Here is a 24,409-nt window from a genome sequence, read left to right as displayed (position 1 = left end):
AAAGGCCTAGACTCGCTATTATAGCGAACGCGATCACCGAGACTCCAGTTTCATCTATTTTTTATTGCAATATTATCACCCTTCTCTCACCCTCCTCTCCCTCTACGCACTCTTCGTACTTGGGCGAACCTAAGTGGCCATTTGACACGCATAGCAACCTTGCCTTGAGGTACTTTTGTCAAAGTTAAATTGGACGGAATAATGGCAAGTGTAGCATTTTACTGACAGGGTTCATTTGTAATTATCAGGCTTTGGGCGAACTTCTTTGTCTTCACCACAGGCCGTCTGACCCCGAACCGGAACATATGCTCGCCCAATCAGCTGTAGCAGTCTACCAACAGTTTAGATGTTGGAAGGGGTCAGGCGTTTAGGGGCCATGTATATTTAATGGCTATGTGTCACAAGACAGTTCCTTACACTATATCCTGTCTAGCCATGTCTATCCGCGATGATTCGAATGCGTATGAGTCGTCAATACATTTCAATGCTACACATAGCATATGGCCAGGAATCGACTCTCTCTTATACTGTCCTTCAAATGGAGATTTTGGAAACATTGCAGGGAGCATTGATTTTGCTACGGGGAGCTCGCCTGACCAAGGGCGGATTGTTCCCATGGAGGAAGTTGACATTGCTCCCTCTGCGTTTCCTGCCCTTTCTTTCGACGAAGGCACAATGGACAATCAAGAGGGACCTCCTAGCCATATGGCACAAGCAGGAAGGTAGTGCCTTGATTAATCCTGTCAAAATGGGTGTACAGCGCTTACTTTATCTTGCTGTTTAGTTCGTTTCCCGCGACTGGCATGCCATACGGACCAGATAATGGCCTTCCTGGGACCATCAACCATCTGATCAACCAGATGGAGCAATTTACTACTACGATCTACCATTATGGTACCTTGACACATGCTTTGGAGTCGAAGATTGATACATTTGCCACTTCAATCGGACAGATGGAATCCCAGGTGGGCAATATTGTCTATCGACTGGACAGTATGGAACACCGACTGGACAGTATGGAACACCGACTGGGCAGTATGGAACACCGACTGGACAGTATGGAGCACCGACTGGATACTATGGAGCATAATATAGATGGTATGGATGGAAAGATACACGACATCGATGGGAGCTGCAAAATGCTGAACTCCTATTTACTTGAAGTAATTAAGCGTGAGAAGGATTTTGTGCGGGACATGCGCGACTTGAGTGATCCTGGAGATAGCCTTTAAGCGCATGCATCCAACTTCTAGCTTGGTAATATTTACTGTATATTGAAGACAATAAGAGCTCTGGACACAATTGATTGGAAACTTATTACATGACTGCTTAAATACATTTCTTGCTCTTCACAGGAACATTTCTACTTCCAAAAAGCCGCCCTTGTAAAGTATCGATCATATATTTCCCTCCTCAAAAGTATCCTCCGTCCTTATGTTCAGAATCCATTTGCCAAAAATTCAAGTATTCCTGCTCGGACTCATGCAAGCGCGCTGTGGCCCGGCAGAGTGCGTCTTCCAGAGAATTGAATATGGCGTACATACTTTCTTGAAGTTGGAGTAAAATCTGCTTTGTCTCTTTGTGCCATTGTAGTTCTGCCCTGAGATAACTCATTTCGTATGCGAACTCCTCCATTCGAGCCTTGAAGTCTGGCGACGAGCGCTTCGCTCGCTGCAGCCTAGACGGGAGCTTCTCGAGATTGGATGACGTCCCTCCGAGGCACAAGACTTGGTGGTCTGCTGGTGTGATTTCCTCGGAGATTGGTTCAAGTCGTTGATTTGAATATCGGCTCATCGTTGATATGCGAAAATCTTTCACGGCCCTGCAGGATTATCGGTATCCAAGCAGATAGCCTAGGAGTTCTGCGATGGGAAATGTGTTCACTAAATGGAACAATTTGTTGCCTCACCTCCATCACCCAATGACGCAATCGAGCGCGAGAACGGGTCATCTAGGGGGGGGAAAGACAAATTCAACAAGGGTAGTCTGTAGCATCTGGGTGATTTAATCCACCATGGTAGCGTGACAACAATTGCTTGGACTCGTACTATTTTCTTTGTCGGCGCTTCGGCCACCTACGAGAGACCAATGGCAGACAGGGACAATTGTTGGGATCGTAAGTTCATTTTCCCTTTTCCTGAATTGCATAGTAAAAGGTGGGCAACGCGCCGGAGACTGAATTCATTGCGAAAAGCCTGCGACATTGTTTTCGGTATGGCAGGAGCAAGATGTGTCGTACTAAGTTGAGAGGCAATATGCGGTTATGGTTGTGATCTGCTCTGCGACAAGGAAAACGGACCATGCCCTAAAAAACCTCTTACGATGATTGTTGCTAGTGGGGCTTTGCCTGCTTAAAGGAAACATATATATATATATATGTATGTGGACTACATTAATCCTTCGGTGGTAAATTCGAGAATCCGCCTTTCCTTCACTTTATTCAAAAATGTCTATCCAAACCTCTGTGTTGGTGCCTTCATCTGGGCAGGTAAGGCATGTGTTTACGACAGATCAATTACATACTTACAAAACGCAGGACGCAGGTCCTAGACGCAATATCTCCCCCCTCATTGAGAGCCTATTGCGCCAAGAACAACGATCAAAACACCATCAAGGGCAGCTGGAGTCCAGAATCTACAACGATGCCGTGGAGTTTCAGCGGTCACGCGCACATAACTTACAATTGCAGAGAACCGTCGGTGAACTGCAGTATCACAAAGTCCAAATGGAAGCTTCTCTGGCCCATATGGCGGAGACCTGTCGCATTATGGCTCGCAACCTCGAGCTGGAGAGGGCAAAAGTGCACGTGTTGGACTCCCGGCTCAGTGAAGTGTATCCGAGTATCGAAGGCTTTTTACGGAGCCTGACTCCGACAGAAAGCAAAGACCCAAAAAGCAAGGATGAAGGAGCCAATGGTCATCTCCTACTTGAGAATCAACGGCAGCAAGAGTTAATTGCGAGCTTGCAGTCCACACTCCAGGTACGCGAGGAGACTATACAAGGCTTGAAGCTCCAGTTGGAGCAGACAGTGCAAGATGTGCGATTGTCGAGTTTCGGACAATCCAGACCATACTCATTTAAATTGGACGAGTCCAAAGACGAATCCTCAGAAGAGTCTTGCTTAGAAATTATCACTTAGAAGCCTTCTCTCGCCAATTCTGTTTGGTCGAAATTTGTCTAATTGCATGCCATGAATTCTCAATAGATTGCCGCTAATGCCGTCGAAGGTATTTGTATAGTATAGTGAGGTCCAACAGGTAGTAGTTCGGCAATTCGGCAAAATATTAGGGGAAGTTGAATTTAACCACCCATCCTCATTTGCCATTGATACGACGACCCACTTTCCCCTTTCCCCATTTTGGCGATCGCCCGAAAATCCTGGCTGAAGATGTGATTGGTAGATCCTATCTCCTCTTTGCCAAAGCCACCAATCACATTGTCCCAGAAGGCTCTTTAGGAACCTATAACAGCCATCTTTAGTCAAGCCAATTGTTATGCCTAAACACTTTGCTCTTAACAATAAAGCTACCTTATCTATATAACTCATGTTGACGATCCAACTGTCTTGACAGGCGTTTTTGGCACGTTCATACGCTCTAAAATGGGTTATACTGCGCCCCTGATTGGGAATATATATGGGTCTTCACTCAAAGCCTCAGGAACAAGCCAAAAATCCCATTCAATAGCCGTGCGATCCGATTCATGTCCATCGACTCGGTGATCCGGTTTATTATCCCCTTCACGCGAGAAAGCGTGTCCATATATTTCATTGGAAAGAATCGAGCCGGACGAACAGGTTGCATCTGACCATTCATTATTAGCATACTATTTTTATACTTTTGTTTCACTGCCACTAACTTTCTTTATCTCTATGAAGATAGGACATGGCCACTATTAAACAACGTAACTGGGGTTTAGAAGAAGAGGGGGTCGAAAAGGCATGATACTAAAAGGCTTTTGTAGGCCAGGCTTCCCCCATCGCAGCCTTGACTGAGGGATAGTAAAACAGTGTCGCAGCCAGCCCCTGCTATAATCCTGTATGATGTCAGAAGCAGAGTCACATGCAATCGTTGCGACCCCATTTTGCTTCGATTCTAATCTTGGGAGCTCTACAAAGAGCAAAACCCGCCCTACAGCAAGACTGGCAAAATCCGACTCCTCCAGCAAGAATGACACGATACATTATGAGGCTTTATATGTATTTGGTTATGTTTGGGTCCTTGAGACTCACCATGGCTGTCGCTCTTCTTCGAGATAATCCTTTACAGGATGTTGATCGTGCTCGAAGAAATGAGGTAAGCCCTGTGGAGACGGTCTGTCATTATATAGTATTATTCGGCATCTTTTACTAACTCGGTCAAGTATCACTATGTGAGAACAAGCATTGGGTATACCGCCAAGAATACTGCTCTGACAGGCCACGAGAAGAGTCATGGTTGCATCTCATCCGTCTCCGCAGAATCCAAAAAGGCAGGCCACCAAAGCAGGCAAGTAGCTTCTTGTCAAACAAATAAATAATCTAACAATTATTAAGTACAATGGCTATACCACCGGGCTGCGGCAACTACATCACCATCATTGCTTTCAGATGAAATTATGGCTGCACAATCTATAGTCGCACGGAAAGGTCTCAATTGGGCTGAGGTTCCGGCCAGGGAGGAAGAAGAAATCATTTTTGCCCCTTCATCCCCGCCGACTATTGCAGGGAGCACAATTACGACAAACACTTCACCGCTGCCGATGGTGACTTCAACCTGGCCGTCAGAGGCTCAGAATTCGGGTACGACAATGAAAAAGATATCTTTCGCTCTTTATAATGTTTCCATTTCAATGGTTCTGGCGTCGATGGGATCTGTCTTAATGCTTACATTTTGCGGCTGGCAGTTGCCTCCATTTCCCTTCATCTAACTATTGAAAAATTTGGTGCTCATCCCTCTCCTGTTGCACTATTCGGCCGGGATTTTTGTGAGGACAGATATTCAAGGGGATTGGATTATGTTCTCATTTTCCGTATCCAAAAAGGGGAACGAGACTCAATACTGGCTAACAGCCGTATCAATGCATTTGCAGCTCTGGATACCAGCCATTTTCCGTGGCTTTCTTATCTTTTCTTTTTTTGAGCACTGAACAAAACGGTATTTTCACTAGAAGAGGAGAATTACCTGGCCAAAATTCTATGTAACGTGTAACTGTATTTATCTTGCACTAGCTATAGCCAACCCAAGGGCCACTGAGTCTAGATGCAAGACTCTTATTCTTTTTTCCCCCACAGTAGAATCCTCTCAATCAGCCCAAGGGTGCAAATTGGTACTATGATAACATTAATCTATAAATTGCATTCTCCAAAAGCAATTTCGTATGCGGAAACGGCGCGATACTTGGATGTCGGTCGAGACGTGTACAAAAACATAGTCGCAGTTCTAGACACGGTTTCTAGGCACGGCCCCACACTCTGTGCTATATAAATCAAGCGAGAGAATCGTGAAACATATTACGACAACGCTCATTTGCAACAATAAATCTTTTTTATTAGGATAACAAAGTATTGAATACTGCGAGTATCGAGAAACATGGCGAAACTCACAGACCTGCCTTTTGAGTTACTGGGGCTTATTACAGCCAAATTGGACAGATTCACACTCGCGTCTTTTTCCTTGGTCAACAGAAAGTGCAGAGCCGCTAGTGAACCTGAGATGTTCGATACTGTCAAAGTGAAGTTTTCGGACCATGATCTTAATATGTTGGAAGAGCTTTCAAGATCTTCTCTTGCTGGATATGTCAGAACGCTTCAGTATGATGCCTCCGAGCTGGTAGATCCGTGTATGTCATAGGCGCATAGATTCTGAATACCCCGGCTAACTACTATAGGCATTCTTAATCGGGACTATTTTACATCTTGCATATACACATCTCAAGAATACGCGAAAGATTATGTGGACTTCTATTGGAATCTCCGAGGGAAAGACTTCTCATACAATAAGATATATTCTTATTTTAACCGGCTGGCAAGTGAACAATGGGGCATCATGGAACAAAGACGTGACATCCAGGCCTTTACAGCGAGTCTTCCTCGCCTGTCGCAGCTAAATCACATCCGGCTCTCTTTTACCGGGGCTCAGGAGGACAGACTGCTATGGTTCTCAAGTCGACTTTTCATTGAATATGAACACACATTGACCGTGCATCTGGAGGCAGTCTTTCAGGGTTTGGCTGTCACCCAGAAAAATGGTATTCTTGTTGAATCTGTGGAGTTGGAAGGGGTACATTCGGGATTTCTGAATGGAATGGCAAATATCATCAGGATTGCCCAGCAAGCACTACTGTTTGTTAAATTTTTAAAGCTGAACAATAGCGCAGGCATGTTCGACATGATTTCTGCTATGTCACTTCCCTACTTGCAAAAGATTGAAGTGAATGATTGTTGGCTTGTGGGTTCGCAGCTTATGCGCTTTCTGGAATTCCATGGGGCGGCCGTGCAGCAAGTAGAATTTCGCCGGACTTTTATGCTGTATGAGAAGTATAAAAGCACCCACTGCAGCTCAAATTCCGTACGTTTGTTTTGGGACACGATTTTTGAGACCGGGGGCACTGGTAAAATAGAAAGTCTGGTCATTCTACATCCTCATTGAATACAATTGGATTTCGGCTTCCCAACATTAAAATTTTCATTATATAGCTGATAGACACGTATTAATTACTTGACTTCCTTCACTAGCAGCAAAAGGAGCCTAAGCCTGAGAATCTTTTTGGAAATAACATGTGACTAGGCTTGTACATGTAATAGACCTGGTTTTCTGAAAATATATAGAGCATGATTTCCCCCGCCTTTCTCCTATTCACGAATAATTCCGCAGTCATTATGGGCGAGCAACTTCCTCCTTTCGGCAATCAGAAGCGAGCTTCGTGGAGGTCGTCGTGCAGGAATCGTCTTTCCCAGCATATCTGTACGATTCCCAAACCGCTTCACGTAAACATGCTAAGTTCTTCAGGGGAGACACTCGGCGTCAAAGTACAGCCTTCAGATGTTCGCCTTAAGCCAGAGGAGGACATGCATTATCGCTGGCAGATAGAAGATCCTTCTCTTGAGCCCTTATTCCAGAAACATCTGAGCAAACACTCGGTAGGAGCCTACATGCTACTTCAGAGAGGAGTCGGACAGAAATTCTTTGCCGTTCGACCAGAGAAAGTACTTGTCTCCTTTTAATTCAAATGGTTTCATTACTATGCTGAATTATCCTAGGACTTAAACAAAGAAGCCGACCTCGATCTCATGGCACAGCTGCGAGCAGAAAATTTGAGCCTCACCGAGAAATTGAGATTGTCTGAAGAAAAAGCCCATCGCAAGGAGCAGGAAGCGATAGAGGCCGAAGACGAGATAAGATCCCAGAATTCGGTGATTAGGGAGGCGCAGATGACAATACATCTTCATCAGCAGGACATTCTGAATTGGATGGCCCTCTGTGAATGGTACCAAGTTCGATGTCTACACTGTTCAAATGTTCTGAGCCAAATGACGTCTTTCTTACAGGGCACTTCCGTAGAAGATACCACATTGGCTCCTTCTCAGGCTTAGAACCTTAGCGATATTTTTCCATGGCAACATGGTTTCTTCCAATAAGCATTAGATGGTGACTACCTCACAAATGCATATCTTGGGCGCGCCCAGCCAGACTACATAGAATACTTCCACTTTTGTTAAGTTTACCCTAAATGACGACCGTCAAGAATTAGTTAGTTACGCTAGTAGCTTACTCAGCCACATGACATGGTCTTGCCCTAACGTGTCTGCGACATGCTTTCTGTCCTGCGACATGCTTTCTGTCCTGCGACATGCTTTCTGTCCTGCGACATGCTTTCTGTCCTGCGACATGCTTTCTGTCCTGCGACATGCTTTCTGTCCTGCGACATGCTTTCTGTCCTGCGACACGTTTTCTGTCCTGCGACATGGCTTTATCCTTTCTGCCCTGCGATGATTCTCGACTCGCAACACCGTTCTAGTCTCTCTATCGAACATAGTTCGTTTCGATATTTAATAAGACTGTTGTCCGTTTTCTATGTGAGATGAGTATAGAAACACTTGTAAGGAAAGACGAGAAAAATCGCTAGCTTGTCTAATCTTCAACCCGAACCGCGAAGACACTTCTCTACAATGGCAAAAAAGAAAGGAAAGAAGAACGCGGACGCCCAGAGAAGCGCCCGCGACATTCAGACACCTCACTCCGACCGTGAAACCACAGCTGAGTCTGATTCCGAGATATTTAATTCGAGCAAGACAACCGAAAGGAATGAAGCTCAGCAAACAACCTTGCAATCTGAATCCCCACAAAGAGCGGCGAACAAAGACCATTCTGAAACAAATAGAGACAAAACGAGCAAAGAAAATTTTCGGAAGGCAAGGTTTGATAGGAGCCCGACTCGAGAGGGCGACTATGCTGCAAACGCAGGAGATCACGAGTCTAACGACGAAGAATATTCGAATTTATCGGATGCATCTAACTATGATCCTCCAGAAGAGCATCAGATGGATCCACTAAGTGGATGGGTGAAAGATATTATTCAGAAAGAAACATCGATGCATTCAAAAACAATGGCTGAAGAGTTTTTTACGTCTGATAATCCTAACTATCAAGGATGCCAGGAGTTCTTCCAACAGCTGAACCAGAAGATCCGAGCGGCGAATGAGCAGAATGATGTGAATGATCTCGATATCGGCACCATCCCTGAACAAGGGTATAATGGCTTATGCCAGACGTGGCAGGAGAAAGCAAAGATTGCCTTGGAAAATAATTCAGCGCAGGATTTCTGGGATGCTTTCAATCACACCCACAATATTCTTAAGCTTTTTAACGATAGACACTTTCTTCCCCAAGCCTGGAATATAAGCCAGAAGTGGGCAGAGAAACGGGTCGGAGCTCCGAATCCAAGTCCTGTTAACGATCCTAGTATGGGCTCTTCCGTTGAGAATGGTCATTCTTCTTCGAAATACCAGAAACAAGTCCTCCATGAAGAATTGAGCGACGTTTCCGACAGCAATACTCAAGAAAATGTGAAGACCGGGCTCGACGCCTTAGAAGCAAGGACCATTAAACAGCAACGCCAACTGAGATCGGCAGAAGTCCTTTTCTGGTGGCCTAAAGGCACCGGTTCTCAAATATTCGTGCGCTACGGAGGCAAGACACCGATTTATCGCATTCGAGCCGGCTCGCACGAGATCTATAACAAGGCCCAGACTCAACGCGTTCTTACATCACAAACCCGGGGAAGTGCTAAAGTCTCAGAAAATAAAGATGGACTTCCTGGGGAGCGCTGGGCATATACACGAGACGATGTGGTAGATATCATTGGTATTGGCTGGAAGGTTGAAGATGATGACGAAGAGGGCTTTAATCCTCTCGATCTTCTTCGGCCTGCTAAGGGCACAACTTATCCACACACCCGAGCTCTAGTAACATGGAAAGATGGTAGCGCTTCCCTGGAAGGTCGAGCATTCATTCGTCGTATTACAACTGGCTCGGCCTTGGATGGCGACCGAGTGATATATCAAAAGGCGAAGGAACACGAGGTCGCCTACCGCGAGAAGTATCGACCGAAAGAGCTCGACGATGGTGCCCACGACGAAAGTGACCATGGCACGGAGAGCGATAGCTCGGTGAGCTCCAGAAGGGCTCGCAGCCGAAGGCACCATACTGCGCCAACGAGCTCCTCAAATTCGGCAAAGAAAAAGTCTAGACACCAGTTGCGATATGAGACCAGCGACAGTAATGAGACGGATAGTGATTCCTCCTCGCAGGCTCAGAACAGTTATCGCAGAAGAAACCGCAGTGAGCCAGTCTCTCGCCGAAAGAAAGAAAGATCCGACGAAGCTCTCATCAAGAAACTTGAAAGAGAGATCCAAATGCTCAAGTTAGGAAGATCAATGTCTCCAGAAGGGAAGCTCAGAGCGCAACGGAGACCTCAACGACGAGGGTATCGCGAGCGGACCCGCCGATAAGGTGGAAGGTACCTGTGAGATTGACTTGCAACACGGCCCTCCCTAGGCAGATTCAACATGCTGCCTTAATCCTCTGATACATGTGAGAAGATGTGTGCCTTCTGTTTTATTTTTTTCAATGCTTTTCTTTTCTTTGTTGCGTCCTAATAAACATGTGACTCCGAGTCTTTTCTAATTATACTAAATTGACATTCAAAGCATGGCTTTTCTAAATCTGCGATAGGGTAGTCAGAATATAAAAACCAATTATTGGAGAATTCAAGAACCTGTAACGGCCGGATAATGCCATACAAAGCCGGCTTTATCTGCGAGCAACATTGGGATCAGAAAATGACCCAAGGATGGCTTGAAATGGCTCCAAAGCTTTATGAGAATTCATAGTAGATCTGGTCCGGTCGATAATGGAGACAGCTAAATAGCCCCTATAGCGGACCTTCACCTCCTGGCCCAATAGCAAACAAGCAAAAGCCAAACAGCCTAATAGACCAGATATGCAGGTCTAGAAAGCCAGACTAACAAAGTCTGCTATTTGAGATTTACGCGGAATTCAAAGAAAGGTCGCTCAAAAGACGAGACCATCCGTTACTAGAAGAGAAACTCCAACAAATGCAGTGGGAAGACTCAGGGGTCTCCACCGCTCGTGACACGGAGGAATCCTATTGGCGTGTTATTGGCGAGCAGATCTCGTTCTCAGGAGGAGTCTCCGTTTCTTGCTTAGTTAAATATTTCGTCTTATTCTCAATTTATGCCAACATTGTTTCCATACTGATATCTGGCAACAATCGCACGGAAATCTAAAACCTCATTGCCAGCAGCGGCAGTGGAGCTAATTCCGGGGAAGCTCTTCCGGACACCAGCGTCTAAAGTGCGGCCCAATGAGGTAAAGTTAGGGCTCCACTCAAACTAGCCAATAGCCTTATCAAATTCCACGCTCTAGGTACGCAGACAATTGAAAAACGGAATTTCAAGTTAGAGAAAAGTACCAGCTACACGAGGCAAGACTTAGCCAGCCCGATAGCGCCAGATCGGATAAACGGTACGGGTACCCACTTCCGTCTTCCCCGAAACTTTCCTTGCCGGCCTGTTAAATATGATTCGTAGGGTCTCTTTCTACTGGGCAGGCGATTGACTGGGACAAGTTTCGGGGCGCACCTTAACGGGCCATTCCGATAGCCCGAAACCTTGTAGTTTGTTCTCAGTTCTGTCCAACCATACGAGGGCCCTATAAAACCTCTTCGACAAAAAAAAAAGGAAACCTGGGACGCAATGATCAATTAATGCCACATGATCGCACATGCATGTGCGTATCCGTTGGTAAACTATATTGATTAGTTTCTGATCGGCGCACCAGCTACCCCTGTATGAGGTCGCATTTGACTCTGCATGATGACGCACATCATTGCGCTAACACGGAAGAGGAAAACACCACGAGCTAGTTCGACGTCGAGGTCAAATACTGGAAGACGCGCGCGTCGCCCGCATCGGCCCTGAAACGAAAGTCAGGGGAGCTATTAAGATAGTGGAGAAGGATAAGTAATGTTGAATTGTTATATAAAACATAAACGCGGATGCAGTGCAACCCAACCAATCAAGGAGAACATTCCCGATGCTAATACCCGCAACACGAACTGACATAAGCTTCGGGGTTCTCAGCCATATTTATTTCGACAGTGCAAGTATATCGGTGTATGAAGTTTTTCTTGGTCTCTGTGAACGCCTTTCGGGAGTCGGTGTACTTGTCTGACGAGCGCTTTCAGTTCCATCCAGAGTGTCAGCCCATGTAATCTGAGTGCTTTCCTCATCTTCATCCTCGTCGGCAGTAGTGGTGGCCCTAACGTTCTCTGCAAGTGGGCGACCATAAAAGAATCACTTCCCGGTCTTACTTCGCCTAGAATAGAATAAGGAATAGTATAATGTTTTAGTAGTAAACAATCTTTATTCTTAAATAGCAGAACTTATCTAAGAATACCCTAGCCTTCTCTTTTGCTAAACTCTTTGACTTTGAACGCCCTTTCTGAGTAATAGTTGTGGTTAATTTGAATAGGTTTTCGAATGGGTCCAAAATTCTTGCAGTGCTCAGCTTCTTGACCGGCCATGTTGAACTAATTATTGTAATTACTAAACAACATATATTGAATGCATGGAATCACAGTATTCAAGACACGGCAATTCTGCTTCGCCTGGTCTCTTCGCGAGAAGTTGGTTTTTTACTCTCTCAGACCAGGCATAAGCAATCCCAATGCGACGAAATGTTCCCTCTCGTCCGTTATCCAACTTGAACAAAATAAGATACATACCTTGGCCATCACCTTTGCTCATTCGAGCCGGCATACAAAACAGTAGACTTTCCATATTCTCCTTGTCGAATTTCTCTTGGAACACGTCAAGCATGATTCTGGGCTCAGTGCCAGATGTTCCGTCCGGCTCACTCACATTCGCATCATGCAAAAACATATTCCAGGCAGGGACCTGTGGTATAATGTCTTTACGCTCGAGTCGTAGTTTCTTCAGTACCCCACGCAGCCGTAGCCAGCCGCTGTGGACCGCAGCCATTGTATCCATTGACTCGTAATCAAGATGGACTTCCTCAACAGTAATCAGTGACCCCTGGACTCGCGGCAGACCAGGCGTGATTGGTCCGTCAATTGAGGCCCAAGACCAAGTGGGAGCACGATAAATATGAGGCCTTGATGAGCATCCAGCTCGATAGTTGCCTTCCACACACCATAACAGCTCACCCTCTAGATAGCGGCGCCACAAGCCGGCAATATATTTATCCCCCGTGATATTTGCCACATACCTGGCAATACCGGAGCATGCAATTAGTTTATCACTCGGAACGGAGAGTTTGCAGGCTGTATATATTTGTAGAATTGACCGCCATAAAAGATGTGAAGCCGACGGGTGCTGGTCCTTCAAAAGGCGACTGTATTGTCCGACTTCCGTGTCAAGCCGTTTTATGCCACTGTGTTGCTGTGAAGTGAGAGGAAATGGCAGACCATCAGGGAACGCCTCCGCTGCATCTTTCTCATAGCACTCCCAGAGCAGTTGGTGTCTACCAAAATGTAGAACACGAGGAGACAAAATACGCTCTTGAAGAACCCAGGCTCTTTTATTCACAGCTGCACTCATGATGTGGAAATCCCAGAACTTGTAGTCATAGAGAAAAAAGTGACTTTGACCCTTTGTCTCTCCCTCTTCGACGATTTCTAGCTCTATCGTCTGCGGAAAAAACAGATCGGGGTCCCTTGAACTAAAAAGCGACTTGGTAGAACAATCTACATCTGCAGCAGAAATGTTACAGTATGAGTTCGAGTAGACCTCCTGCATTAGTGAAGCCTCGTGTCTCCAATCCGTCCTGTCATGCTTGTCCTGGAAAATGCAGCAGGAATCGATCCAGATATTATGAACGCCTAGATGGTGTGAAACAAAAATGGCATCCTGGAACAACTGAGGGAGGTTGCTCAATGGAAATCCGCTAAGGAGTTGGCGATATGTGTCTTTTGTCAAAAAGAAGCAATCGGCTGATCCCCAGCGATGAGATATTGTAGTGTATCTTCCTCCAACTGGGGTTGTATGCCTGGTCTCTATGAGTCGTACGGTTGAGCTTTCATTAGGATCGAAAGTAAGTAAGCGAGTCGGAAACCAAGAAGACTGTGTGCCACGATGTCTGCATCGCGCATGATCTCTTGAACACTCTGTAACCCATTTCTTGGCCAATGACAGCGTATTTGGGCAACGTGTGCTGGTAGAGAGGCTTTGAACATTCGTAATGCCTGAAGTATATCCTTGTTTATCGTTAAATAATGTGCTAATGCAGACAAGCTTGAAGTGGCTAACCTGTGATTGGCTCAAGAAGAAAGCTTGCTCTCCAGAACCTGCAGAGTCCTGATGGTATATTGGGTGGTTTATGATAAGCTACTTGTAAAAGATAGCACTCAGAGTGGCCATATGCCTTTGCATCATTTAGAGATATTTCTGTGATGGCTTTTGCGCTGGAATATGCCGGTGAGGTAGCATTGTTTCTCTGAACCCCCCGAAATGAAATCACGTTCTTCGCCGGATAAAGCGTCCCAGAATCGGTTACAAATATAGCAACCATCATTGATGGATATCTGAAGGCCCTGATATGTTAACTGATGACTTGTTGAGTAATTCAGGTCGCTGGTAAACGCTGTTGCAGTTTGTATGGAATGTAGACAGGCCAGGCACAGCATGATTTAAGGATGACGGCAGATGAAAAATTGCACTGGCTCAACTTTGTAGATTGCAGGTTAGACAACGGGTTATTGAAAAAAGATTCATGAAAAAAGAAAAAAGCGAACAAAAGAACAGAAGCGGGCTATTAAATAATTGTCGCTACGCCATGGAACGAAGTAATCACTATTTCCGTGCAATAAAACCAACCAATATATTTTGTTCTTGACGCGCGCGCTTGTAAACGGCCCCACTCTAATCTCATTTCCCGCCTGACATATTCAATCAACTATTGAGCTCATCCACACTGGATTACCAACAATTGATTCACGAGATAGGATCTGGAGTTTTTGCGATGTGACCATAAATAGGCTCGTAATATTACCTAGCGGCGACAAGGGTTTTGGCGCGGGGACCTGCAACCTCTCTTTTGCAATCTTGGAGAGTCTAGACGTACTCTGGCTCTAACCCCAGAGTCTATAGGTTATACCCTTAATAGCAAGCTTAGGTTATTTTCAATTATTGTTATTCAGTCCTTCAAAGAACAGAATATCTAGGAAGTGGTCCCTTGATGAGGCTAGTCATAAAGTTTGCCAAAACTTATTTTATTTTCCTGATAGTTTTTTGGAATACCTAAACGGAAAAGAATATACCAACGACAGCAGACCTTTGGGGGTTCCATCCACCGTTTAAGATCACTAAGAAATCTCAAGTCCGGAGACAAGTCCGGTGGCAGCAGGATGAGGGAAGAAAGAGTAGCCGAGGAAAGCGCGGATTCAATAATACATATACCGAATGTCATTAATTTTCAAGAGGTTAGGTTGTTCGAAAAATTTCCCATTCCCTTGAAGGAATTTTTGGTGGCAAGATCCTCTCTTTGGCCCCTAAATTGAGCGTGTTGATTGCCAGGTGATTGTGCCTCTCCACCATTAAGAGAGCTAGTTGTATATTCCATATGATGGTGCTTTCTTTTTAGAGCACAATATTTCGGGATCGAGTTTGTTACGTCTGTGTTGTCTTGGACCTAATCGAAGCTTTTCATACCCAGAACCTCAGATTGCAGTTTTTCAAAAAGGGTTAGGCCTGTAAATTCTGCGTTTTGAATGCATACATCCCTTTCAAAGGAACACTGTAGCTCTCGGGTATATGAAACTTGGTTCCATATCAGCGATGAGTAGTTTTGAAGATAACACAAACATTGCCGATAACAGACCGGCTGCCTTTTCGAGGACCGTTACTTCGGATTCTCGAATTCGGTGAATATCTTCCAGGATCAGAAGTCGATCTTTTGGAATTATATGATGTCGTATTGCTCGATCTGCGCCTCGCAATCTGCTCGTTCAAATGCCGTGGCTGAAGAGTAGGCCTTGAACAAGATATATTTACAGCTCAATGCGTTCTTTGAGGGCCAGTGAAAAGGACGAATAACCAAAAGAGATTCGAATTACCGTCTTTTAGTAGATTATCGGGTTCCCGCGTCTCAACATGGAGCCATTTCGTGTCACTTTGCGAGTGAATGTGCCTGTTACTAAGCTGAGAGAGTTGAGAACGGGGTGAGAGCGGGTGAGATCAGGTGAGAACAGGGTGAGAAGGGGTGAGAATACCCGCTGCGATGCGTTGCTCTCTCCCAATATGCAATAGTTTATGAATAAAAGCCCGAGAGCGCCAGTCCAGTCTGAACATATTTTTTTTTCACCTTGTTAGTCGACACAAAGAGGAAGGCACGTGCTGCATCACGTGGTTTCACCCACGAGTACCAGAACGCACGAGAACAAGAGGACAATACCATCTGCCATAAGCAGCTCGCCCCAGCTACACTCCGAAATTACGAGGACACAGCATTGAATTGGGCACTGTTGGTAATTCCCATACCGATTTGGGATCATTGAAGCTTATGAATACCCGACAGATGGAGACTTTCTCGCAACGAAGCGGCCAACGCAAATTTCTCCAAAGAGGAGCCTGATCCTACCCCCCAGTTGTTGAAATCTTTCGCGGAAGACTACATTGCAACAAGGAAAAAATTGCCCTCGCAGAAATCTGCATGCTTGAACTTCATCAATTTTACGTCGAGATGGGAGCGAGAAACTTCTCGCACCCTACCGGGTCCAGTCAAGGAAGATGTTCTCAACACAAGTCACGGCACCATTGTTTTTTCTTTACTTTCCGATTTAGGGCTGCATAATGACATGGCCCCAGGAGCCTCGCAGTATGAAGGTTGGAGTGTCAGTTCCGATGGTACAATGGATCACTTGGAATTCTTAAAATCAGCTCTGGTTACCACCTGAGTACCGGCCACGCGGCTGGTTTACTTCCGCGGTATCACCATCGACTATATGTATTGGGTGTGCTTCGGGACGAATACTGTTCTTTACATTTGATTCGCTGAGGCTACCAAGTGTACCTGCCAAGCGCTGCAGTCGTGTTAGATAAAAGATCTCTTGATGCATGTTCATTCATTCTCTGATGAAACATAGCAATACCAATTTAGCACCGTCTCCGCCGACCTTTGAGTTTTGCAATCCAGTCATCATCTAACTCAACATATTGATTGAGACAGCTTGCTTTGTCAATTTCTCGACGAAAACGATGAAAGCTATTTTCGTGTCCTTGTCCACGGCTATTCCATCAAATACATTAGGGTAGAGCCAGGCATTTACAACTCTGAGCATATGTACTTTGGCCCTTCTTGAGTGTCGCTCTTGCCAAAATCCCCTCCTGCAGACTGGAACTATGGCCTGGTGGCTAAAAACCCTATCGACGGCCAACCGCATTTTGCGCGTGTTTTCCTGGCCCGATTCTCTGGCGTTCAGAACACCTGGCATGAAACCTTTGTCGACTATTCAGATCTTTTGATCGGCCAAAAGCTACGCACGGGCATCTATGAAGCCAGGGCCTCATCATTAAACAATGTTGTTATTGCAAAATTCGCTCGGTTTCCCTGGGAGATTCAATACATTGAAAATGAAACCACAGCGTATCAATGGATAGTCGGCCATGATATCGGGCCCCGGTTCTTGGGTCACTTGACTGAAAACAGTCGAGTGATTGACTTCTTACTGAAACGTTTTATCGATTCTCGACATGCTGGCGTTCAGCACATTGATATCCGCGCCCGGCTATTATCTCGACTGCACGACTTACGGATCCGACACGGGGATACTAACCGATTTAATTTCCTCGTCCGTAATTCGAAGGCCATTTTGATTGATTTTGATACATCTCAAAAATTTGATGATTCTGAATTACTTTCCCAGGAGCTTGAAAATCTCAGCACTTGCCTCGGAGAACCTTCAGGCCGAGGAGGTGGGGGCATTGCTTGAAAGTGCAGAGGCTAGAATCACCATATTGTTTTCACTTTCGCGGGAATTAGATGGATGAACCTCAGAATTCATTCCAGTGATTGCAATATACAATCTCTATCTGTCAAAGGTGCCGTATGTAGTTATATCATGTTCTTGGCCTTGATAATGTTGACAAGAACAGCGACATTGGCAACGACTTCTAGTGATATGTACAAAAATGCGAATAAGTCAGATTTCAGAGCCGAAAAGAACCTCCAAATCCGGCGAGCTGCCACATCCCATTCCATCATGGGTCTAGGAAGTAAGAAATATTCTATTGGAAAGACAAATGTACCAGTGGATCATGCAGAAGTAGATGATATGCTTCTCTGCCGCTTCCTATAGTTGGGTTGCTTTGATAAGATGCATTGCGCTCGTTTATTCTTTGGCACTTGGCCGGTCTCTATCTTCTAAATCCAAATACCTTCTCATCTTTCGGAAAATTGAATACTCACTTTCATTGAGACCGACGTGGAGTTCCAATCCCTTTAAAGCAATTTCTAGTGCACGTCGTGCATCTTCCTTCTTTGGATTTATGTTCGCTTCTCGCGAGGATGCGTTGCTATCCTCGAATGGTCGCAGGGCTATTTCTCCTGGTGCATGATAGTGATCACGGAGTCGCATTCCAGCTTCGGGTTTGGCAAGAGCGGGCTCCGACGAATGATCTCTGTTGAGACAGTCAATAGCCGGGCTCTGATGAGAGATCTGAGAATGATTCTCTTCGCGCAGAATCTTCGAAATGGTGCTATATACCTAGTCAGTCTAGCTTGATGAGTTTGCGCATGGCACTACGATACGTTACCTCCTATCGCAGCCAAATATATCTATGTGAATTAACATTAGTTTATTTCGAGAATTTAGGTTATGTATACTTCAGCTTCTCTTACCCGCAATCTGCTGCTGCTTAAATTCCCTATGCTCCAAGTAATACGCGCGAATCGCAGCTCTCTCCGTTGTGTCAATCTTCCTTCTTCGTCTGATGGTATTTTGGCGAGTGGGCTTGTGCGTGTGATAGCTGGACACCTGAGAAGGCAAGACGGCATGGAAAAGATCATCATGGAATGGTGCAAGCTGCGCCTGATACGCTTCGTGTACATGTGCTCTCAAAGATGGCACGGCGACCAAGCCTGACTGCACTGAGCTACCGCAACCATTCCCTGCCATGACAGACGAGGGTCTGCATTGGCTCATGGCTTCTTCTTCCGTGGGAGAATGCAAAGGGTAATATGATAATCCTAGCTCACTGATGAGCGTTTCTGGCTCCTCGTCAACCAGTGCCCAGGGTAGGTTATCCATTGAGTCTCTTTGACCAAATGGGACCTTTTTCGCTAATGTCCGAGAATATTCAGATAATGAAGACGATTGAGATTTAGATCAACGGTAAAATAATATTGGTACTGAGCACGAATGGATTCGATGAAAGCTATATTGGGATTGAAAGGGGCTTTTATGCATCCACTGATAGTAAATAATGTCCCACGTGGACTCTCATCAAACCCCGCCGCACCGTACACGATTCCAAGCGAAGACAGGATCTGAGTTCATTGAGTGCTATGTAACCCTACTAGGCAAGTGCAGGAAAGCTAATTGCAGTTAGGTCCAATTGGACTGCTACATCCACGATAAGGCCGGCTTTCTATTAGGAGAGCCTCCTCGATTGCAAATAATGTTACGCCTGTGGACAGGTTGAGCATGTGACCAGTTCAAGAGCTAGATTCTCCCACAGAGTGGCAATCAGCTAACAAGGACAAGGGACAGGATAAAATTGAAGCTCCTCCGATGTACGACTGGCTTTACATTCGCTGTACAGGTATTCTCGAGAAGACTCGAAAGCTCCCCTTATATCATATTTTATTTCGATGAAACGCGTGTCGTACCAGGACAGTACCAAAGCAGGCACCTGGCCTTTAGCTTTCCGTTCTAAAAACTGCTGCAAATATGTTCTATAAATCTGATAATGTCGGAGGAGGATTTGTCTCTCGGGGAGCTCCGAATCAAAAGCCAGGTTGACAAAGCTCACTTCCTTTAATGGTAACGTGATGGGAACAAAGTCACGGACAACTCGATCCACTTCTCGCTCAACCACGGCAAAATCAACCAGGACTGCATCAGAAGGGTGACCATCCGGGACACAGACGTTCTCCGTGGACCGAGCCTGCCCGAGTGGAACGCTTCCAAAACCGCATTACCCAGACCTTTACTTCGGATATACGCCATGAGGTCATCGTAGGGCTCCGTCACCCAAGCCCTCGGGGTCTGCAAGGTCAGTACGTACAAGGATTGGGAGGACGGTGGCTTTATATTTACCTATGAAAAAGGCCTGTCAAGGTGTTCGGCGTCCTTTCTCTCTGTCGGCTCTGAAGGCATTTCGTGTCGGTATGCCAGGGTTGACAAAGATTGCCGATGAGACAAAACTCTCTTAAATCTCTCAAGCAGGTCGGGCGTAACCTGAATTTATACATACACCCAAAAACGTAGGACTTAACCCATAAGTAATCCCACAGATTGTGGTATAGTTTATGAATGGCTCGCTACTGATGACCCGTTCACCTCTCCCGCTGGCGACTCTGGCCCGAGGGATATTGCAGCTCGGGGCGAATCAGGAAAGGAAGGCAGGCCCCAGTTGCCGACCAATTCTACAGATGGAGATTAATACCTGCTTTCGCTGCCAGTTGCCATCTGCGTTGCTGTCGGCCACATCATCCTGGCCTGTGATAAGATGTCCCAAGAAATGCGAGAACTCCTAACATATAAAGGCCCGAACACTTGCCCTTCTTCACTGTCTTCTTGCATCTTCCCTTCTCCGGACTCTCTCGCCCACTAGTGTTTCACCACCTGGCCACCTATACCAATCAACTGAAATCCCTACAATATGGTGAAGAGCCAGCACAAAGCAACGCCAGAAGACCACATCGCTGCATCTCAGATCCAAACGACGGACATGGTCTTAGCCGAACAAGATCCTGTAAGCGACCATAGCAGAGCAATCACCTGCTACGCAAAAGTAACCCATTCGCTGTGGTTTTAGCCCCGTGGCTCCCATGTTGTCAACGGACCAAGCCACCAAGGTAATGTCGTTCTCAGTTTATGTTCTTGGCCACTCCATTGAAGCTTCTCGTACGTTAGGGTCGACTTCTAGTACAAGGAACCTCGGACATCACCCGGGCCAAGTGGCTCATAGGATCGCCATTCACTCTGTCTGTGCCACCCAGGTAGACGGAACTTCTTGGGTATACAATGGCAATGTTACCAATGCGCAGGATCCGTTGGATGTTCGCGTTCGTCGGATGGAAGGTGGTTCCATGACGAACGGAAGCAAATTCTTCAATGGGGACATGACCGCAGATGAGTTTCGGCGATTTTTTTGTAATGGTCGCTAGTTGAGAATTCATAATATGGCCTCTGTATGTTGCATCTTCACGTAGTGCACGGTTTCCCTAAAATTGTATCACCCTCGTGGCCTTGGGCCAATGAGACTCGAGGGCAATGGCGACCACGTGAGTACCCACCCTTAGTCCCTCCACGATCCCTGGGCAAGACGGTGGGTGTGAACATTGTGGAACCCAATGAACCCCGTAAAAACCGCCAATATGGTATTGTTCCAGTCTTCGAGCTCGAGAAAGGCCATATACATATACTGATACCTGCCGTTGGCTCCGGTAGATAGGAAACTACATTTCCCCACTCAGTCAGAGGGGAGCGGATGGTCCTTTTCTCCTCACTCAAGCCGCCGACCAAGCACGACGTCGGCTGGCCGAGTGGGCTCGTGAGCAGGCGACGTCCCCCCGAGACTACACGGTCGATCAACCCGGGGCGAGGACGTATCGCCTGGAGAGTCTACGGCCCTGGGTGGAGCCTCTCCTGCGGGAAATGAATTTGGCAGTAAGGCATAGGCGTGGCATTCGCGACTAGTACTAACTTGATCAGGGTCGATCATACCACATGCACAGAGAACCAGATTCCCTACTCATCAACGTCCCCTATGATCCATTCGTTGCCCAGCACGCACTTCTGATCCCGGTCAACGTCGTCAATGGATCAACGCCGACGATAGACGATTGGGTCCAGGCCAGCTTGCCCCTCCAAGTGGGATACTGTTATTCGTTGTCTCGGACCGTCAAGATCGAACCAACAGCTGACTACCTGGTGGTGGATAAACGGCGAGGAATCGGTCACTAGCTGTGTATTCACAAGATCGAATCTGTTCCTTCCTGTTGCGCATGGTGTGGTCCAACGAGAGCAGCTGGTATGCTATCGCTGGCGAGCATTGAATTCAAACATTGATTGAAATAGCCAGAGATACTTTGCACGTAGGAGGACTCGGATGGCCCATAACCTAAAGATCCGCAGATGAAGGCTAACCTGCAATCGAAATGTCAGCGAGTTGGAGTCTCTACGCCGAGGCCGGTATCTTACGGAACGGAATAGCCGGTGAGGTGATGGACGATACAGGGGATGCAATATGGGATCCAGGGACTTTCCCAGAGCGGAACCGATGCATTGCCCAGCCTGTTTGCCACCGTCGTGTAACTGCTGGTATCGTTGGCGGCGAACCGACTAAATTGTGCCGGGCTTCGACTATCTGCCACATTGTCAGCGAATGTTGCCCAGGGGGCTTGGTTGACGAACTGAGGAGAAACAATTCCCAGCTCTTATGGCCCCAGCCCTTTCCCAGCAGAGAGGCTATGCACCGGTTGGCCCAGAGGGCACCATGGCGGTACTTCTCCAGGGTGAGATCGTCCCTCGCCTGGCCAGTAAATTCCCTCATCGTGTGGTTGGTCATCTTTTTGGAAACCCCCTGCCGCAACATGACCACACAGTAGGAGCAAAAAACTAGGTTCTGGAAGGCAATGACATGCCCGGCAAATTTGTGGTCATCCGCGCAGCGCGCAATGAAATTGCCGTATGCGTAGCCCCTTACGACCAGATTATCGTTCTCAACGCATGTCACGGAGGACAGTGCGGCGGAGTGCCATCCTGGGTGGAAGAGGGCAGTGCTACCGTGACCGAGGATCAATTTCATAGCTTTTTGGTTGCTGATTGGCGTGTGAAGGCCTGCGTGCGCTCTTGCTTCTTCCCACCGGGATGCCTGGGGCATATCGTCCACAAATCTATGGAGCTGTTTCTGCCATTTCGGAACTTCTTCTTTTGGCCAATGCAGCCGAGTGCCTTGACCAGGCCGTGGCGTGCAATCGACGGCTTGAAAGCCTTCTGCAGCGAGTTTGCGGGCAGTTGGCAATAGACCGGGCTGGCACGGAGCCGTCAAGCCCAGGCCATGGAGTTCCTGGATAGACAAAATCCAAGACTCGAGGAACTTGATGTATTCCTTGTCGGTGCCTTTGAATCCAAATCTTTCTTCGTCCATTGTGGCGCAAAGAATGTGCTTCATGTAACGAGGACCGGACTCCCCCTTTATGTCATTTGTCAAGTATCCGGGTACTTACCCTTTTCAGAACGAGAGTTTGCTCGGTCAAAGAACCACTCATGATTTGACACCCTCGTTCGGACCCAAACCACGGGCCACCTCGCATCATTGGCGCTGCGAAGCCGCTCGACTAGTGAGAAGCCTTGAGCTGAGCGGGTCATTTGATCTTCGCGCAGACTGGTGTTGTGGGACTGGACTTGACTTGGCTACTGCTGGTATGACGGTCATGCGAGAGAAACTAGCCCATGCATTCTGAGTCGTGCCAGCATCCAGAGAAAGACCTGCATGCCAAATCTCGCTACTTATTCGTGGATCAATGGATACGAACTACGATTAAGAAGTGGAAATAATCAAGAATCTGGCCAATCGCATATCGATTATCAGAAGACTCACCCCTTCGGATAAGTTGGACTATTCGGCTGATGATACTCAATTGCCAGCGGGATTGACGAATCATTGTGCTTCGCGAAATCCGAGGATGAACGACGCCGGCGCTTTCTTCGATGCCCTGAGGTTTCACGACGGCATGGTCGATCTGCAATAGCCCGCTTGGGCACAGGATGTTCAGTTGTATATGCCCCAGAGGCGAATGAGAGACTGTGTATCTCTGACAGCTCATATGCTGTCCAAGTCTCGCGTCTGAGGACCGATTTATGCGTCCAATCTGATCTCAGATGGGCGAGGAATGTATTTCCCTTCGCCGCCTGCGAAGAAAATATTGATTCCAAAGAGGCAAATGCATTCCGCAGTTCTTCTTGCGACATATCATTCAGAAAAATCGGCATCTCCCGTATTTGTGATTGTATTTCCTGGATGATTTGTTGGTACGGATCGTCGATCACTGCCCTCAGGGAAACACTGCCCCCTGGTGTTGCAATCACAGAGACACTGATGCACACTAGCACTATGCATCCCTTCTCGGGTAAAGATAGCGAGCCAGACAAGTCCACAGCACTTTTTGGAATGCAAAGAGCATTGAGACTCTGTGCTGAGACTTGCTCAATCCACCACAGAAGATGGCAAAGATACCCTCGAAGCTGCTTGCCTGTGACTTTGGCATCGATCAAACTCTGTTGCAGCAAGTACTGCCGGATGTCAACCCATGCCTGGTGGGTCTGGGGGCTGGCATTTTCCCAGCTCGTCCGCTTCATCTCTGGATATGTCTCCCCTCCGATCTGCGGTTGCCACTCATTCTCTTGGCGAGAGAAAAGGTCGTGAATTTGACGCAGATCACCATTCCGTGCCGGCAAGGAGGATTCAAGAAGGATGTAAGACAGCAGAAATATCAGATGAGGGAATGACGGCCGCGCATGATTCAGCGAGCAAGGATCGACCGTCGTGGTATCCATAATTGCTGTTTAGTGCTGGTGTGCTGGATGAGATCGAGCTCAATGGATGAAGCGAGACTGTGGTCTTTTATCTTTGAAGATACTATGGTATAGCGTTTACACA

General features: G+C 46.7%; 10 protein-coding genes across 10 annotated transcripts; 6 read left to right on the top strand and 4 right to left on the bottom strand.

Annotated features, from left to right (window-relative positions):
- Positions 1-435: 435 nt before the first annotated feature.
- N7469_004595 (uncharacterized protein) lies at positions 436-1,232 on the top strand (the record flags this gene model as incomplete). The annotated part of the gene is made up of 2 exons (XM_056643515.1): positions 436-725; positions 785-1,232. 2 exons carry the CDS (start codon positions 436-438, stop codon positions 1,230-1,232), a joined length of 738 nt encoding a protein of 245 aa, XP_056502927.1.
- Positions 1,233-2,446: 1,214 nt separating this feature from the next.
- N7469_004594 (uncharacterized protein) lies at positions 2,447-3,139 on the top strand (the record flags this gene model as incomplete). The annotated part of the gene is made up of 1 exon (XM_056643514.1): positions 2,447-3,139. One exon carries the CDS (start codon positions 2,447-2,449, stop codon positions 3,137-3,139), a length of 693 nt encoding a protein of 230 aa, XP_056502926.1.
- Positions 3,140-4,232: 1,093 nt separating this feature from the next.
- Positions 4,233-4,518, top strand: N7469_004593 (uncharacterized protein; the record flags this gene model as incomplete). Its single annotated transcript, XM_056643513.1, has 2 exons — positions 4,233-4,295; positions 4,363-4,518. 2 exons carry the CDS (start codon positions 4,233-4,235, stop codon positions 4,516-4,518), a joined length of 219 nt encoding a protein of 72 aa, XP_056502925.1.
- A 2,341-nt stretch (positions 4,519-6,859) lies between these two features.
- On the top strand, positions 6,860-7,541 carry N7469_004592 (uncharacterized protein; the record flags this gene model as incomplete). Its single annotated transcript, XM_056643512.1, has 4 exons — positions 6,860-6,944; positions 6,990-7,186; positions 7,241-7,467; positions 7,529-7,541. The coding sequence occupies 4 exons, from the start codon at positions 6,860-6,862 to the stop codon at positions 7,539-7,541; spliced, it is 522 nt and encodes a 173-aa protein (XP_056502924.1).
- Positions 7,542-8,149: 608 nt separating this feature from the next.
- On the top strand, positions 8,150-9,991 carry N7469_004591 (uncharacterized protein; the record flags this gene model as incomplete). Its single annotated transcript, XM_056643511.1, has 1 exon — positions 8,150-9,991. The coding sequence occupies one exon, from the start codon at positions 8,150-8,152 to the stop codon at positions 9,989-9,991; it is 1,842 nt and encodes a 613-aa protein (XP_056502923.1).
- A 2,266-nt stretch (positions 9,992-12,257) lies between these two features.
- On the bottom strand, positions 12,258-13,123 carry N7469_004590 (uncharacterized protein; the record flags this gene model as incomplete). The annotated part of the gene is made up of 2 exons (XM_056643510.1): positions 12,258-12,265; positions 12,289-13,123. The coding sequence occupies 2 exons, from the start codon at positions 13,121-13,123 to the stop codon at positions 12,258-12,260; spliced, it is 843 nt and encodes a 280-aa protein (XP_056502922.1).
- Positions 13,124-17,633: 4,510 nt separating this feature from the next.
- On the bottom strand, positions 17,634-18,828 carry N7469_004589 (uncharacterized protein; the record flags this gene model as incomplete). The annotated part of the gene is made up of 4 exons (XM_056643509.1): positions 17,634-17,692; positions 17,988-18,277; positions 18,335-18,356; positions 18,420-18,828. The coding sequence occupies 4 exons, from the start codon at positions 18,826-18,828 to the stop codon at positions 17,634-17,636; spliced, it is 780 nt and encodes a 259-aa protein (XP_056502921.1).
- A 1,576-nt stretch (positions 18,829-20,404) lies between these two features.
- Positions 20,405-21,711, top strand: N7469_004588 (uncharacterized protein; the record flags this gene model as incomplete). The annotated part of the gene is made up of 5 exons (XM_056643508.1): positions 20,405-20,497; positions 20,561-20,600; positions 20,659-20,881; positions 21,222-21,414; positions 21,460-21,711. The coding sequence occupies 5 exons, from the start codon at positions 20,405-20,407 to the stop codon at positions 21,709-21,711; spliced, it is 801 nt and encodes a 266-aa protein (XP_056502920.1).
- Positions 21,712-21,925: 214 nt separating this feature from the next.
- Positions 21,926-22,897, bottom strand: N7469_004587 (uncharacterized protein; the record flags this gene model as incomplete). The annotated part of the gene is made up of 1 exon (XM_056643507.1): positions 21,926-22,897. The coding sequence occupies one exon, from the start codon at positions 22,895-22,897 to the stop codon at positions 21,926-21,928; it is 972 nt and encodes a 323-aa protein (XP_056502919.1).
- Positions 22,898-23,346: 449 nt separating this feature from the next.
- Positions 23,347-24,306, bottom strand: N7469_004586 (uncharacterized protein; the record flags this gene model as incomplete). The annotated part of the gene is made up of 1 exon (XM_056643506.1): positions 23,347-24,306. The coding sequence occupies one exon, from the start codon at positions 24,304-24,306 to the stop codon at positions 23,347-23,349; it is 960 nt and encodes a 319-aa protein (XP_056502918.1).
- Between the last annotated feature and the right edge of the window lie 103 nt (positions 24,307-24,409).

The sequence above is a fragment of the Penicillium citrinum genome (genome assembly GCF_028827155.1).
Source record: "Penicillium citrinum strain IBT 23319 chromosome Unknown utg000003l:1.0-4596430.0:1.0-4598250.0, whole genome shotgun sequence".
NCBI classification, from domain to species: Eukaryota; Fungi; Ascomycota; class Eurotiomycetes; order Eurotiales; family Aspergillaceae; genus Penicillium; species Penicillium citrinum.
This window is presented reverse-complemented; position numbering and strand designations above follow the sequence as displayed.